Source organism: Rhamphochromis sp. 'chilingali' (genome assembly GCF_963969265.1).
Source record: "Rhamphochromis sp. 'chilingali' genome assembly, chromosome: 18".
NCBI lineage: Eukaryota > Metazoa > Chordata > Actinopteri > Cichliformes > Cichlidae > Rhamphochromis > Rhamphochromis sp. 'chilingali'.
Genome location: NC_137945.1, coordinates 35,606,064 through 35,624,272, shown reverse-complemented (window position 1 = coordinate 35,624,272; position 18,209 = coordinate 35,606,064). Strand labels below are relative to the sequence as shown.

Genomic DNA, 18,209 nt, shown 5'->3' with positions numbered 1-18,209 from the left:
CGACTCTGTGGGGTCAAAGTTTGCAGAACTACGGACGCAGCTGGAATCCACAGCTGTGCGTGTTCATGGAGCTGCATGTTCACCTGCTGGACATCACTGCCTGACAAGTTTAACTGTCTTCAGAACATTGCAGAGGCCTTATTGACAGTATTTGGCTCGACATGTCTGTCTGAGCAGATTTTCTCTCACACGAGTCCTCAGGTAGCCTCTGAATGCTGGACACTCGGAGACCTGTGTCTCTGAGTGGGAGACCAGAGATCATATTAACATGTGTGTCTCTGTATTAACAAACATGCCATATTGGCCCAGTTTATTTTTCTTATCATTGTTGTGAGGAGACCATAAATAGCATTTGCATTTTCTGTATTTGCTGTTATGGATAAAAAGTCTTTGTTTTTTTTTTGTTTCAAAATAGCTGATAACTATTCGCTGACAGCTGCCAACATCTGCCAACAAATATAATTCTATAAAGTGGTTCTATATAGTGTGTAACTGTTAATATAGAGCGTTATTAAATTTATTGCTATTTATTTATTGCAGAAGTCAATAAATTGCTACTGCAATTTATTGACTTCTGAGGAAAATTTTAGATGCACTCATCATCAGAAAGGTTGCCAACCCCTGGCCTAGGCCATGTGCCCGAGGACTGCCACCAAAACTTCTTGGGGTACTGAATAGGGCCGCAAAAAGCCCAGCCACACAAAGGTGGAGGCTCAGCTGCTGGATCTGATGATTCTCGAGCAGTTTGTCAAGGGACTCCCGACAGGAACAGCGGAGTGGTCCTTTGCCATCACTTTGCCCTCTGACACCTTCCCTCAGTCCACGAGGGACGCATAGTGGTAAGGTGGTAAGGGGTATACACCAGGCTATTGTAGACTCAGGGTCCACCAAACTCTGGTTTGGCCTGGGGCATTGCCGGGGCATTGCTGAAGGTAGAGTGGGTGGAGGTTAAGTACATGCATGGGGACATACACAAATATCCTACTGTGCTGCCAGAAATTAAGTACAAGGACAAAAAGCGTAGTGGGAAGGCTGTGGTTAGGTCATGCCTGACACATCCTTTAATTCTGGGGACGGATTGGCCATGATTTAAAAACCTGTTGGGGCAGTGTGTGGGGATGCATTCATGACCTGTAGCAGCATGTAGTGTATATGCTGTGTACAGCGGTGATCCGAGGCCATCCATCGCTGACTCTGGGGAGGAGACGGCACTGATTCACTCCATGGAAGATTTCCCACTACAGCAGTCTCATGACAAAACTCTATACTCAGCCTTTGACCAAGTGATAAAAATTACTGGTCACATGGTGCGCCCCGACACAGCACTGGCCTACCTGAATTTTGTATTAATCAGACATAGACTGTATTGGGTGAGTTGTAACAGTCGCACAGAAGAGGAACACACCCAGTTGTTGGTGCTTTAAAGCTTTTGGGAAATTCTCTGGTTAGCCTGGCGAAGGAGAGAGATGATAGTGCCAAATTCCACTATTCCCAACTCCCCCCATTGTAATGACCATCTCACACAAGCCCAGAGAATGGGTGTTGCTGCATTGCAACAGTGTTTTGCAGATGTGTTCTCCCCCCTGCCTGGCCATACCACACTCAGAGCACAATTTTGAAATGTGTCCTGGTGAGATGGTGCATTCACAGCCCTACAGGTTACCTCAACATAAAGAAAAAATGTTCAGAAAGAAGTGCTTGGTTTAGCCCCATAGTTCTTATCTATACGGTTCTGTGGCGACTACCACAAGGTGAATTGTTACAGTTTGATGCATATGTCATGTCCCGGGTCAACAAGCTCCTGGATCAGATAGGCATTGCACCTTTTTCATGACACTGGAGTTAACCAGTGGCTACTGGCACATCCCCTTATCTCCAGAGTCTAAAGAAAGTCATTCTTCTCCACTCTGTACGATTTGTACCAATTTGTCACACTTTCGTTCAGCTTGTTCAGCAACTTTCCAGTGTCTCATGAACCTGGTGTATGACATCATCATCCATAGTGACACCTGTGCAGAGCATGTGCAGCAGGTGGCCATAGTCCTAGAGTCTCTGAGGCAGATGGGGCTCACAGCCAACCTGAAGAAGTGTGTGAGCAGACAAAGGGAAGGTACAGTATCTGGGGAGGTGAGCAAGTGGGCCTGCAGGAGGTGAAAACAACACCCATCGTATACTGCCCATGTCCCAAGACTAAAAAAAGAGGTGAGGCAGTTCTTGTGGCTGGCTGGTTATTGCCACCGGTTCATGCCAAACTTCGCAGAGCTGGCCAGCCTCTTGACTGCTCTAACCCAAAAGGGTGACCCAGATCTGATCCAGTGGACAGAGCAGTGCCAGACAGCGTTCATACAGGTGAAGAAGGCCCTCTGTGGGAAGCCTTGTTCCACATGAAAATCTCCACTGAGTGATCTTGGAAAAAAGCTGCAAATAAAACATAACTAGTACTCCAATAGTGTGTATGTATGGGTCCTTTGTGTCACACAGCCTTTAATGTGCATCATCTGTTATTGGGAGCTGTGTTGACACATCAACACATCAAAATACAGGTGTGTGTCTTTGATTTCTTTTATTGTTTTCCTTTTTCATTGTCCATTATTCTTAATCGTACTAAGGTGAAAAGCAAATACTAGCGTACTAGTAGCACTAATCCGCCCAGATGTATTTAATAAGTGACATGCATTAGTGTCACAGCCAAAAAGGCAAGCTGAGTGTTAAAAGGCACTTGATTTTTGCTTACCTTGATAATGTCTTCAGCTGTTCTCTCCACCTCTTTTAGCCGCTTCACCACAATTTCTTCATTGGCAGAGATATTGAGTTCTTGTGTTTCCAAGGCCTCAATCTCCTTCTCCATTCTGTACAGTTGAATATAATGAACAGTGTTAGCAAATACAAAAGGAAATCACTTGTGCATCCAAAACACTTGGATGTTAGGGTGTCTCTGAATAGCTTCAACAAGGTAAGTACAAGACTTTTAATATATGGCATTATGGGTTGTACTGGGTAGCTGTGTATTTTGCATTTTCAAAAGATTTTCAGTAAAATCATAATTCACATTGGCAGTAATGACACTCGGTTACGCCAATCGGAGGTCACTAAAATCAATATTGAATCGGTGTGCAACTTTGCCAAAACAATGTCGGACTCTGTAGTTTTCTCTGGTCCCCTCCCCAATCAGACCAGGAGTGACATGTTTAGCCGCATGTTCTCCTTAAATTGCTGGCTGTCTGAGTGGTGTCCCAGAAACGATGTGGGCTTCATAGATAATTGGCAAACCTTCTGGAGGAAACCTGGTCTTGTTAGGAGAGACGGCATCCATCCCACTTTGGATGGAGCAGCTCTCATTTCTAGAAATATGGACAAATTTATTAAACCACCCAAAATATGACTATCCAGAGTTGGGACCAGGAAGCAGAGTTGCAGTCTTACACGCCTCTCTGCAGCTTCTCTCCTCCTGCTACCCCCCCAAAAACCCATCTCCATAGAGACTGTGTCAGCTCCCAAACAGACAAAAAACAAACTAAAAGCCAGCAAATTAAACATAAACAATTACAAAGAAAGAACAATACAGTATCCACATCTGAACCAAAGAGTAAAACAGTGAAATGTGGATTATTAAATATTAGGTCTCTCTCCTCCAAGTCTCTGTTAGTACATGACTTAATAATTGATCAACAAATCGATTTACTCTGCCTTACAGAAACCTGGTTGCAGCAGGATGATTATGTTAGTTTAAATGAATCAACACCCCCGAGTCATTCTAACTACCAGAAATCTCGAAGCACAGGCCGAGGGGGAGGTGTGGCAGCAATTTTACACACCAGCCTATTAATCAACCAAAGACCCAGACAGACTTTTAATTAATTTGAAAGCCTGATGCTTAACATTGTCCACCCCAGCTGTGAAACTCAGAAACCAGTCTTACTTGTTATCATCTGTCGTCCACCTGGGCCTTACACAGAGTTTCCGTCTGATTTCTCAGACTTTTTATCTGATTTAGTTCTCAGCTCAGATAAAATAATTGATGTGGGTGATTTTAACGTCCATGTAGATTGGGGTGGAAGAACTCTAGGCCTCGAGGGCCGGTGTCCTGCAGGTTTTAGATGTGTCCTTGATCCAACACAGTTGATTTAAATGGCTAATTTACCTCCTCAACATGTCTTGAAGTTCTCCAGAGGCCTGGTAATGAACTAATCATGTGATTCAGGTGTGTTGACCCAGAGTGAGATCTAAAACCTGCAGGACACCGGCCCTCGAGGCCTGGAGTTCCCCAGTGCCAACATAACATTTCCCTCGGGATGAATAAAGTATTATCAATCAATCAATATACAGTGCAAACAAGGCTTGTCCCAAGATAGAGCCTTGAAGTACACCATAATTTAGAGAGAGTCCTTTTTTTAGCACTAGAGGCCCATGTTCACATAAAAAAATAAAGATAAGTAGAAAGGAAACCACTGAAGAGTAGACCCTTTTAGGCCAGCATATGATTCCAGCCATGATAGGAGGATATAATGGCTGACTGTGTCAAAGTCAGCTGTCAAGTCCAACAACAAGAGGGCAGCAGGGCTGCCAGAATCCAGAGTTAATACCATTAAAAACCCTTAAAAGTGCTGTCTCAGTGCTGTGTACTGATTTAAAACCAGACTGAAACTTTTCAGACATCCCATTAAGATCAAGGTGCAGCTTTAAATAGACCACTTTCACAGACCTTTTGAAAGAAAGGGGAGCTTTGAGATTGGCCTGTAATTAGCCAGAATGGTTGTGTCCAGATTGTGTTTTTTAAGAAGAGGCCCGTTTCCTTGGGCGCTTGTTCCAGGGTGTGGCATGAGGATGGCTGCACAGGTAACCCAGAACAGATGACTCAAAGGTGGTGGAGGAAGTCCGTAACCTTGTCCTGTCTCAGTTTGTTTGAGAACTAGATCGGAAGATGCTTTGATTTCTAATAGCAACTGGTGATTAAACACATGTAGTCCTAGGACATTTTGAGACATTATAAAAAGGAAGAAAACTAACAGCAACCAAGACAAAATGGTCAAAGCTGACAGACGTGTCACCGTGCATACTCCATCGTCTGTGAATGTTGTGTGTAGTATATTTAACAATTTGTTTCATTAAAGTGTTTATTTATTTGTTCATCGTCAGGATTCAGACAGTTCCTACAGTTTCCTGGTTCATTCCCTACATTCAGGCTGAGGGCTCAATGATGATGATCAAGCTTTGATTGCACAATCCCTGGAAAAATTATAGAAATGTCTAAAAATGTCAGCTGCTAATAATTTTCCAATAACATAGTTTAAAAAAGATGTACAGACCAGGTTGAACCCTAATAACTTACAGTGGGGCAAAAAAGTATTTAGTCAGCCACCGATTGTGCAAGTTCCCCCACTTAAAATGATGACAGAGGTCAGTAATTTGCACCAGAGGTACACTTCAACTGTGAGAGACAGAATGTGAAAAAAAAATCCATGAATTCACATGGTAGGATTTGTAAAGAATTTATTCGTAAATTAGGGTGGAAAATAAGTATTTGGTCACCTCAAACAAGGAAAATCTCTGGCTCTCACAGACCTGTAACGTCTTCTGTAAGAAGCTTTTCTGTCCCCCACTCGTTACCTGTATGAATGGCACCTGTTTGAACTCATCATCTGTATAAAAGACACCTGTCCACAGCCTCAAACAGTCAGACTCCAAACTCCGCCATGGCCAAGACCAAAGAGCTTTCGAAGGACACCAGGAAAAGTATTGTAGACCTGCACCAGACTGGGAAGAGTGAATCTACAATAGGCAAGCAGCTTGGTGTGAAAAAATCAACTGTGGGAGCAATCATCGGAAAATGGAAGACATACAAGACCACTGATAATCTCCCTCCATCTGGGGCTCCACGCAAGATCTCATCCCGTGGGGTCAAAATGATCATGAGAACGGTGAGCAAAGATCCCAGAACCACACGGGGGGACCTGGTGAATGACCTGCAGAGAGCTGGGACCAAAGTAACAAAGGTCACCATCAGTAACACACTACAACGGCAGGGAATCAAATCCCGCAGTGCCAGACGTGTTCCGCTGCTGAAGCCAGTGCATGTCCAGGCCCGTCTGAAGTTTGCCAGAGAGCACATGGATGATACAGCAGAGGATTGGGAGAATGTCATGTGGTCAGATGAAACCAAAGTAGAACTTTTTGGTATAAACTCAACTCGTCGTGTTTGGAGGAAGAAGAATACTGAGTTGCATCCCAAGAACACCATACCTACTGTGAAGCATGGGGGTGGAAACATCATGCTATGGGGCTGTTTTTCTGCCAAGGGGACAGGACGACTGATCCGTGTTAAGGACAGAATGAATGGGGCCATGTATCGTGAGATTTTGAGCCAAAACCTCCTTCCATCAGTGAGAACTTTGAAGATGAAACGAGGCTGGGTCTTCCAACATGACAATGATCCAAAACACACCGCCCGGGCAACAAAGGAGTGGCTCCGTAAGAAGCATTTGAAAGTCCTGGAGTGGCCTAGCCAGTCTCCAGACCTCAACCCCATAGAAAATCTGTGGCGGGAGTTGAAAGTCCGTGTTGCTCGGCGACAGCCCCAAAACATCACTGCTCTCGAGAAGATCTGCATGGAGGAATGGGCCAAAATACCAGCTACTGTGTGTGCAAACCTGGTAAAGACCTATAGTAAACGTTTGACCTCTGTTATTGCCAACAAAGGTTATGTTACAAAGTATTGAGTTGTATTTTTGTTATTGACCAAATACTTATTTTCCACCCTGATTTACCAATAAATTCTTTACAAATCCTACCATGTGGATTCATGGATTTTTTTTTCACATTCTGTCTCTCACAGTTGAAGTGTACCTCTGGTGCAAATTACTGACCTCTGTCATCATTTTAAGTGGGGGAACTTGCACAATCGGTGGCTGACTAAATACTTTTTTGCCCCACTGTAATTCTCTCCGACCTGTCAGCACATGGAGTTTTTCCATCTATAGCTAAATAAAATAAATACTGCACATTGGACTCTTACATGTGGAACACATCCCTTGTGTCCCTTTCACATAAAAACCACAAAGGTGATAGACTAAGATTAGCGGCAGACAACTGGAGTAAGCAGGTGTGACTGTGATCATTACCACTATGACTGTTAAATTAGTTGGAAAACCTAAATCTTGAGAATTACTAATAGTTTTAGGCACAGTGCCAGAGCTTTGTGGCTCACCTTATTAATCATCAGAAATATATAGTGCAAGTCCAAATACATGTTTCTGGCAGAAATACACACAGACTAAACTTTGAATATTAGCAGTTCAGTGAAATAATCGTTTAATGCTTTCATGTTCAACTTAGTAATAATCATAGAATGCAAGCATCACTTCCTGTTTGGCTTGTTCAGTGTGCACAACCTGTATTTTATTTGCTGAAAACCTGTATCAATATTTTATAGAAAGGCTTATTCTGTCATAATTATATATTCTCTGAACAAATTTACAAGGTATAAGTATATATAGTATCAAGGGCTTAAATCATGGTTTCCAACTCCAGGCCTGGAGGGCCGGTGTCCTGCAGGTTTTAGATGCGTCTTTGATCCATCACAGCTGATTAAAATGGCTAAATGACCTCCTGAACATGTCCTGAAGTTCTCCAGAGGCCTGGTAAAGAACTAATCATGTGATTCAGGTGTGTTGACCCAGAGTGAGATCTAAAACCTGCAGGACACCAGTCCTCGGGGCCTGGAGTTGGACACCCCTGGTGTAAATGAACGCGCCTCCACACTGCCCCCCCGGTGAATACACAAGACATTTCCACTAGTTTTCCTAATTCTCATTTAGGGGTGTTATTACTCATGGTTGCATCATCCACATCACAGGTGAGGTGTACCATTATGTCCACCCATCAGCGGGCTATCATGATCTGTATCTGTATGTGAGCTTGTTAATCAAGAATAAACATTAATATCTGTAATTATAAATTACATACGGAGTAGTGCTTTATAAATGATGAATTAAACACTTAATAATACCTTACTAATGCCTAATATTGTGGCATTATTAGGCAGACAGTGACTATAAAGTGTTACCTTCACCTACTTGATTTGCTCATACTGAGCTGTGCCCCATGTGTCCACTTTGGGATGTAGTGTGAGCTTCAGTGCAGGTTTGGATTACCTGATGATGTTGCTCTGCAGGTGGTCACTCTGTTGCTGTTCGTCTTGAGCTTGAAGCCTCATGGCCTCCTGCTCCTCCTCCGACTGCTGACTCAGACCGTCCATCAGCCACTGCTCCCTCAAAGCCTTCTTCTGTCAGTCAACCAACACACAGGCCTCTGCTTTAGCCTCAAACCGAGCTCAGTGTTCTTCTCATATTTAAAATGTTCAAATCTACGGTGACACCTGCTCTGTTTTCCATTTGACACTCTCTGCTTTCAAAAACTCTTTTCCTATCCTGTTAAGCAAAGAAAAATGTGTAGCTGATTTCTCTATCAGATATTTTAAGGAACATTACGTTTGCACACACTCCTCAGTTTCACAAACAGCATACTAGATCCAACACTATGAAGCAGCAGCTGCAGTGGAGCCAGTCCCTTGCTTCCCATTCAGCTGTTAGTCTCAGTCTGACATATTTAGATTTGCCAGAATGGGAAGCAAAGAGCTTCTCAGTATAGTTGGCATGGACTGTGGGAGACAAATCTTTAGTGAAATTGTAAAAACTAATGTTGTCCAAATAATAATGAGATGGATCTTAGTTTTTAGCATGTACAGTTTGGAAACTCAGACACAGGAGCTTTTGTAAGCACAAGTTGTAATCATGACTGGAAGAGTACGGATGTTCTCAAAGCTCTGCTATAAATATGTAGATGTGTATTAAACGAACCCGTGTCCAACAAAAACCTTCACTATGTTAAAGAGACTGAATGTAACCAATATCAGTGGACAGTTCCACGGTGTGGCAACAGGAAATGAAAATGAGTGTGGAGTTGACCCAGGCATCCTAACAGAAGCATGTTTTTTAAAACCTTTTCCACTCACGTGAAAAACACTGGGGGCGGGGGGGGGGGGGGGGGGGGGGGGTGCAGAATGAGTATAAAAGAGCTTCTGGGAAGGCCGAGGGTTCGTATTCATCCATGGATTAATGGAGAGCAACATCAGAAGAGAGGACTCTGGAGTTTTGGGGGGTAAATATTTTTACCAAATCAACCACTGCCCAACTACTGAAGACTTACGAACTGCAATTATCATTTTTAGTTTTATCGCTACTCATTGTTGCTCCATTGGATTATGGTCTCAGAGCAGTCGAAGTATTTTGTACTGAATCACTGCTTCCCCACCTGGACTTTACTGGGCATGGGTCAGGCCTGTGTGTTGCCCTTCTCCTTACCCTCATTGCATTCAAGTTTAAATTATGTACATTTGACTCAGCCATGAGGCAGTCTGCAACATCGGCTGCAGACTCACCCACCCCCACTGCTGCTGTTCCACCTCAGACACTTCACACCTCCTCTATTCACCCTGCTCACTCCCCCCCACCCCCAACAACAGCATCCAATACACACTCAACACAAGGCTCCAGCCTGTCTCTCTCAACCACCCAGGTTAGGAGGGAACTGAGGAGGATTAATGGCAAGAAGGCAGCGGGCCCAGATGGCATCAGCTCGAGGGTCGTCAGGTCCTGCGCGGACCAACTGTGTGGGGTGATGGAGCACCTCTTCAACCTGAGCCTGAGGTTGGGAAGAGTCCCACAGCTCTGGAAAACCTCCTGTGTTGTACCAGTGCCAAAGACTTCACGCCCCAAGGACCTCAACAGCTACAGGCCGGTGGCTCTGACATCCCACCTGATGAAGACCCTGGAGCGGTTGGTCCTGGCTCAGCTTCGGCGCCTAACAAGCTCATCACTAGACCCACTTCAGTTTGCCTACCAGCCTGGCATTGGAGCGGATGATGCCGTCATTCACCTCCTACATCGTTCCCTCGCTCACCTGGAGACTGCTGGAAGCACTGTGAGAATCATGTTCTTTGATTTCTCCAGTGCCTTCAACACTATTCTTCCCTCGGTTCTGAAGGACAAGCTGGTGAACTCTGGAGTGGACCATCACCTCACTACCTGGATCCTGGACTACCTCACCGACCGACCACAGTATGTGAGGACTCAGGGCTGTGTGTCGGACAGGGTCGTCTGCAGTACGGGGGCCCCACAGGGAACGGTTCTGGCTCCGTTCCTCTTCACCATCTACACTGCAGACTTCTCCCACAATTCCACCCAGTGCTTCCTGCAGAAGTTCTCTGATGACTCTGCAATAGTCGGCCTCATCACTGATGGGGACGACAAGGAGTACAGAGGACTGACTCAAGACTTTGTGGACTGGTGCCAGCTGAACTACCTCCAGATCAACGCCAGTAAAACCAAGGAACTGGTGGTAGACTTCCGCAGGCACAAGCATTCTCCACTGCAACCACTGAACATCCAGGGTATGGACATTGAGGCTGTGGACAGCTACAGGTACCTTGGTGTTCATCTGAACAATAGACTGGACTGGACTCATAACTCAGACGCCCTCTACAGGAAAGGGCAGAGCAGGTTGTACCTGCTGCGGAGACTCAGGTCGTTTGGAGTGGAGGGCCCACTCCTGAAGAAATTCTATGACTCTGTGGTGGTCTCAGCTATCTTTTATGGCGTGGTCTGCTGGGGCGGCAGCATCTCTGCTGGGGACAGGAAGAGACTGAACAGGGTGATCCGAAGGGCCAGCTCTGTTCTAGGATGCCCTCTGGACCCAGTGGAGGTGGTGAGTGACAGGAGAACGGCGGCTAAGCTGTCATCCCTGATGGACAACATCTCCCACCCCATGCAGCAGACTGTGACAGCACTGAGCAGCTCCTTCAGTGGGAGACTGCGGCACCCACGGTGTGGGACGGAGAGATTTCGCAGGTCTTTCCTCCCCACTGCTGTCAGACTCCACAACAAAGACTTTAACTGATCAAGCACACACATCCATACATATGCAATAATACTAAGTGCAATAATCCTTTCTGTCATCGTTGTATTTTTACTCAGTTGTATATAGCATTCGTATTCTATTTTTATCTTATTGTATATTTTTATTCTATTTTATTCTACTGTATATAGTATATAGTATTTTATTCTATTCTGTACAGCTGTGTACTGTATTTATTCTTATTGTATTCTAATTTTTGCCTCATAACTTTTGCACTGTCCACTTCCTGCTGTGACAAAACAAATTTCCCACGTGTGGGACTAATAAAGGTTATCTTATCTTATCTTATCTTATCTTATTCCCAGTAGCTGGGTGGCCTTAGCTGAGGAGGCAAAGCAGGTCATCTGGTAATCAGAAGGTTAGTGGTTCCCAGTCTGTATTCCAAATATCCTTGGGCAGGATGCGAACCCCACCTCTGATGTATCCGTCAGAGTATGAATATGTGGGGATGATAACTAGAAAGGCCTCCAAAGACAACTCTGTAGTATCATTTACTAAAAATAAAGTTTGATTGTATTTACTTTGCTTTTTTGTAAAATAACCAAAACATTTTCTAACATCCAGTTTGGTGATACCTTGTTTTATAATATTTAATGGACATTGTATTAAAATGCAACAAAAACTCTTAAATATGTTGTTTATTGTTAGATTTATTCATTTTTCCAGCATGCTTCCATAGGGAATTTAGATATTTTTTGGTAGTCACTGATATAAGAAGGTGATATCATTACACACCACTACAACACCAGCAGTGACCAGTTTGCCAAAGATGCAGGAAACAGCTCAGTGGCGTGACACAGTTTTAGACAGCCCCCTTGTGGTTAACTGTAACTGGGGTTAACTTGTGCGTAACTGCTTCTTAAGAAAACTTCAGATGTGTGCCCAATTTATCTTAACATGAAAAAAATATAACTTGGAACGATGGAAATATATAACTTGGAACGATGGAATGAAAAAAGAAGATTTGACTTTTGCAATAATGTATGAAATACCCTCAGTTGTGTTGAAGAGGAATAGCTGTAGCTATAATATGAACAATGCTACTGCAGTGAGTATAAATCTGTGAAATAAAGCTCTGAGACTGCATCAAGGAAAATGTGGAGAAATATAACAGTAAATGAAATCATTAAACCTTCAAGCGAGAGTTCCTCACATTCCCTGTACACTGATACACACTGACACATTTTCTCCTGGAAATTTTTGCTTTTTGGCTGTAAATTAGAGACATACCTTTATGTACTGGAGTTTTAACTTCTCTTCTTCTATCTGTCTCCTCTTCTTGGCAATTTCTTCCTGGATTCTTCTTTTGTCCTGTGAGGGCAGGTCAAACATACATTTGTGTCATATGCACAATTACAGCATGGAAACTATTCCACCTGTTGTCTCCTCGTGCTGACACTTCAACCTTGAGCTGACAGACGGACAGCAACAGCTATAAATAGACAAAAAGCAGCACAGGCTTCATGACGTGACCTACCTGTTGCTTGAGTGTGTGTGTACGTGTCTGTCTGTTTGCTATAATTTCAACAACACTCTTTGCTAATTAGTACACTATGTAGCAAAGACATCTAGAAATTTGATCAGATACATTGGACAGAATAAATTGTGCAGTTGTTATCCTGGATATCAGGCAAACACGCTGCTTAGTTCCTTTATTTTTAACTAAGCCTCACTGCTCACTAATATTAGCTCCTAGATCCAGGATCAGTGTGGAATTAAGCCGGAGTAAAAGGGGATCTCCCTGTTGATGTCTGCTAGTATTTATGACTCTGTCTCAGTCCAGACAGCATTCTAAGCAGAGAAGCCCAGAATTCTCTTCATACCGTTTCTAACTCATCCGGGAGGACACAGAGTCATTATCAAGTCAGCTGAGAGACATAATCTCTCCACCAAGTACTGGGTCTGCCCCAGTGCCTCCTCCCACTAGATCATTCCTGAAACACATCACCCAGGAGGCGTCTAGGAGCTCAGGTGCCTGAATAACTTCAGCTGCCTCCTCTCGACGTGGAAGAGCGAGGACTCTCCAAGTCCCTCTGGAAGGACCAGTGAAACCCATTCCTGCTACTTGTATCATGACTTCATTGTAACTACTCAGAGCTTATGATTAAAATATATTTTCAACTCACTTTAAATTATTCATTTTTATTTTTACAGTGCCAAATCACAACAACAGTTGCCTCAAAGTAACTTGTATTTTAAGTTAACGATGCTACAGTGTGAAGTGCCTTGAGACTGTTGCTGGTGAGGGTTCATCGTCTCCACGGACACCGCCCAACCCATCTGTAAATCTCACGGGCCACTCTCTTCTCACTAATGAACTAGACTCTGAGATACTGAAACTGCTGGTCAGAACTCACAAGCATGCTTTGGACACTCTACCCTTTTTCCAACTGAGAACCATATTAAAAGACTTGGAGGTGCTGATTCTCATTCCTGCCACTTCACGCTGGGGCACAAGGTCACCACCTGATGAAACTAACAGAACCACATCAACTGCAAAAAGCCAAGATGAAATTCTGAGGGTACCAAAGTGAAGACCACTCCCTCAGGATGTCCAGAGCTGTACGGAACAGAGTGACTCTTCTTACATGGTTTTATTAAGCATCACAACATATCATCATAGCTTTAAAAGCCTCAACATAAACACTTTTCTAAGAGCCTGGTGGGAATTCTTTACAATTCTTAAAAAGTCTGCACTTATCCCATGTAAACTAAAAAGTTTTTAAAATAAAACTATAAAGAAAAATCACTGAATACTAACTACTAGAAAAATACTAACATTCTCATCGTGGCATGAGAATAAGACAAAAAAAGAAATTTTAAAAAAAATCATACAAGACCCAAACTTTATTTCATTTGAAGAAATTTGATCAAAATATAAAATCAGCAAAGGTGAATTTCTTTAATATATCTGCAACTGAAACCATCATACAGGAAAATCTGAATCCCTGTCAACTGAATCCCACTTGGGAAGCTGTCATGTGAAGGCTGTGCGCAGGCAGGAAAAGCACCCAAAGTGCAGACAGTCGGAGACAAAAGGTGAACTTAAATACAGCGTTAATGCTGAACTTCAAAAAGTAAGAAAACTGAGACTCCAAGGTAAACTTATGCAGCCAGAACACACAGCAAAATAAGGGTAGATCACAACACGGACACAGAGAAACACAGGGCTTAAATACACAGAGGGAGCAATCGGGGCAACAGGAGGGAAACACAGCTGGGGCAAATCAGGCCTAACGAGACAAAGGAAGCAAAACCAGATGCACTTACATGAGACACAGACTTTCAAAGTAAAACAGGAAACATAACACAGAGACGCGAACTTGACGAGGGGATACAGCTGACAGAGGAGACAGAGCAACTAGAGAACACAGAGACATAAACCATAAGACAGAACTCAAAGAAACCAAAGACTAGAAATGATAAATAATATAATAAACTCAAAACCCTGGGTCAACGACCCAGGCATCCTAACAGAAGCATGTTTTTTAAAAGAACTATACCCCCAAATTGTCATCAATAATTTATAATCTATTGTTTAAAATTGACTAATCAATTTCCCTCCCAAAGGCTAAGTGGCAGCAAGATCTTTCCACCAGTCCAGATAAAAACATCTGGACACAAATATGCTTGAGCACCCTCAAAATGACTAAAAGCCCGACTTACAACTTAAACAATACAAAGTTCTCTACAGAACGTACTACACAGGACAAAGTTTTTCCAAATGGACCTTACACACTCAAAAAAAATCAGAATCCATATCAGAATATTTTATTAATCCATAAGGAAATTATGTGGTTATAGTAAGAACAGACTGAACTAAATCAATAATACAATAATATATACAATGAACCCAATTTTAAATATTCAGAATATTACAGAGATTAAATATATTTGATTGACATTTTACTCTAAAGTGTAAAACTTTATTTGCTATTTTCACTATGGAAGATGGGCAAAGGGTGTAACTGTTGCAGTGTGTTCTGTGCATTAGATGGAGGAGTTGTACAAAGAGATAACAGAGAGATAATACAGATACAGAGGGAATGATTTCCTGAGTCGCTTAATGATGCTTTTGGGTAATCTCAGCCTCTCACTGAGCGTGCTCCTGTGACTGGTCAGCACGTCATGGAGTGGGTGGGAGGGAGGTATGGTTCAGCATTGTCCTTATCTTGGACAACATCCACCTCTCAGACACCACCTTAAGGGAGTCCAGCTCCATCCCCACAACATTACTGGCCTTGTCGGTCAGTTTATTGAGTCTGTTGGCATCTGTGACCCTCAACCTGCTGCCCCAGCCTGAAACAGCATAGAGGATGGCACTGACCACAACAGACTCCTAGAAAATCCTGAGCATTGTCCTACAGTCAATGTTTTCTCTTTATAACATCAGAGGGTGAAGAGGAAAGTGAAGAGGACAGTCCCTTGTGGTGCCCCTGTGTTGCTGATCACCCTGTCAGACACACAATGTTGAAGACACACATATTGTGGTTTTCCTGTTAGCTAATCAACAATCCAGGACACCAAAGAAGCATCCACCTGCATCGCTGTCAACTTATCACCCAGGAGGGTCGGCCTGATGGTATTGAATGCACTGGAAAAGTAAAAAAACATGACCCTCACAGTGCTTGCCGGCTGGTCCAGATGGGTGAAGACTCGATTGAGCAGGTAGATGATGGCCTGCTCTGCTCAAAGGCAGGGCTGGTAAAGAAACTGAAGGGGAGCCTAATGTCACCTGATTATAGTTGGCAGATGGTCATGAAGACCATTCCAGGGTCTTCATGACGTGGAAAGTCAGTGGCACAGGCCTGTAATCCTGGGGGGAACTGGGATGTGGTGTCTTCGTACAGGGACGAGGCATGGCGTCTTCACAGCACTGGGACCCTCTGCAGACTCAGACTCAGCATGAACAGTTTATGAAAGACTCCACAAAGCTGGGAGGCACAAGCCTTGAGGATGCCGGGACTCACCGAATGTCTGTCTCTTTAAAAAACAACATTGGATGAATTTGTCTCTCTCTGGTCCTCACTGATGAACTCCATTACTTAGTGGGGGTGGTCGGCTCTAGTCTCGTTTCCCTGTATGCCCTTCAGGTGGATAAGGATGCTCTCTGGGACTCCCCGTGTCTGCCAGCCTCGTGGGAGCTGGACAGCAGTGGTTGCTGTTGGGTGGGTCTTGGTATACGAGTGCTTGTGGTGGCAGGTGCTGCCCCCCAGTCTTCTGGGCAAGGGTAGATGTGGGACCTGGGGCCCAGGTGCCCCGGGTCACCTGGTCTCTGGCTCCCTCCTTGTGCAGGGGTGGTCTAAACCCCAAGTCTTGGGACTCCTCTAAACACTCCAGTCTACTTTTTCTGGTGGGGGTGGTGGCTGCTGCCCTGGACTCGGTGGTGCTCTGGGGCATTGTCCTTGCAGGCCATAGGCCAACTTGTTCCTGCTCTGTGGTGGGATGTTGGGAATGGGGTGCCTACTGAGTCAGTCGTTTACTGGCTCTCTCCTTGCAAGGATAGTCCTTTACCTCCCGTTCATACATTATCACCGCTTCCCCCCTGGATGCTTCTGCCCCTCCCTGGGATGTGGGTGATTGTTGGTTCCGGGGTGCGTGGCTTGATGTTCAGGTGTGCTTGTTGGCCCATTCCCTTGGTGGCTAGGGGTGGCTTTGATCTTCTCAATGTTGAGGAAGGGGCAGCCAGATGCCAGGTGGTTCTTTGGCACCTGTTCTTGATTTGTACCAGGGTGGCAGTTTCTGGAAGGGTTGACTGCCTGTTGTCTCTGGTCTTCTGAGACACTCACCCTTTGACCGTGGGCACTGCATCTGTGGCCTCCCTCCTCCTGCTTGGATGGACACGCGGATGTCACCAAGACGTGTGGCCTCAGGTCATCAGTACTCTTGGGAGCTGAGGATGGCTGTGATTGTTGTCCTAATTCAGACTCCATCTGCCTCCAGGACCTGGGAGGACATTATTGCACCTTTCCACCCTCATTATCAAGTGCATTTGTTTTAAAGACACACACACCGAGACACTCACTCTCTGTCTCTCTCTTTCTGTCACATTCATACTCACACTACTAGAAGACTGTTGATTTATGTATCTGTGTATTTTCTCATTTTTGTATGTTGATGCTTTAAAGGTGCAGCAGTTGGCGATACATTTTTCATTTCTATCTGTACTCTTTCTTGTTATTATAATTCCAGCATTAATCCTGTTGGAATTAAAATAATGGAAAAAATAATCTGTTTATTATTAATCAATATTACCTTATTATTATGACTTTGGTACCTAAGTCAGAATATAAAAATCCTAATGCACAGATAATATAAACATTGTTAACAATTTGTAACCCACTATCAGTGAAATCAACGACACTATTACTAATTGACTTCACCTCATGGGCATAGGTTACATTATTGTGCTCGGTTTCTGGGCTTAAATTTCAGTGTAACATTACTCAGTTAATTGTTTATTGCTAATTTAATTAATTGGTAATTGTTAATTAACAGTGTTAATATAAGATAATTACTTGGCTTTAAATAATCCTGAAATGGTTTCCACAGCATTCCCTTCTTGTTTCCAACTTATGGCCCAACTTTAAATATTGAGCTGTAAAAGGCTCCCAAAGATTCATTGATTAAAAAGAGAGTACTTCAGATGTTTGATTGACTGATTTGGTATCCATCAGAGGGACTATGCGATCTACACAGTGAACCTGTGGGTTTTTGTCTGTTACAGAAGAAGGACCATGCTATTTGAAACTGTGGCCCCAACATGACTAGCTATAGTCACATTAACCTCCTAAGACCCGAACTCTTCCACTGCATGCATTTTTAATTTCTCTTTGATATTTGGGCATATTGGGGCCCAATGAATGTAAAAACAAAGAATTACCAGATTTTTTTTTTTTACCTTATTTTTGTTTTTAAGAAAAATAAGAGCCACACATCAGGATATTCGTTTAACATTTTGATAGAATAGTAGCAGCATAATGTCCTTGTAAGTGGATATCAGGCCCTTGTAGAGAAAAATTTAGTATTTTGGTTTAAATAACCCAAAATGTGATGTTCACATATGTGGACGCCAGGTCCTAGGAGGTTAAAGTTCATTAAAGTTCCATGAAACATGTTAAGCTGAAACTGATAACATAATAACAAATATAGTAAAACTCCAAGTTAGATATTGTAAAAAGTGGAAGCCCCTGTGGATGAACAATAAAGCCAACACAGAAGTGCCAGAACTACTCCAG

The 18,209-nt window shown here is 43.5% G+C and overlaps 1 protein-coding gene across 1 annotated transcript in view; it reads right to left on the bottom strand.

Moving 5' to 3' along the window:
• Positions 1–18,209, bottom strand: part of LOC308386107 (uncharacterized protein) — an 84,986-nt gene that overhangs the window by 47,771 nt on the left and 19,006 nt on the right. Inside the window, exons 3-5 of the mRNA XM_080865424.1 lie at positions 12,202–12,282; positions 8,151–8,281; positions 2,735–2,849 (exon numbers count right to left, since the gene is read on the bottom strand). Of these exons, the coding sequence (XP_080721550.1) occupies positions 2,735–2,849; positions 8,151–8,281; positions 12,202–12,282 (327 nt within the window). The remainder of the gene's footprint in view (positions 1–2,734; positions 2,850–8,150; positions 8,282–12,201; positions 12,283–18,209) is intronic.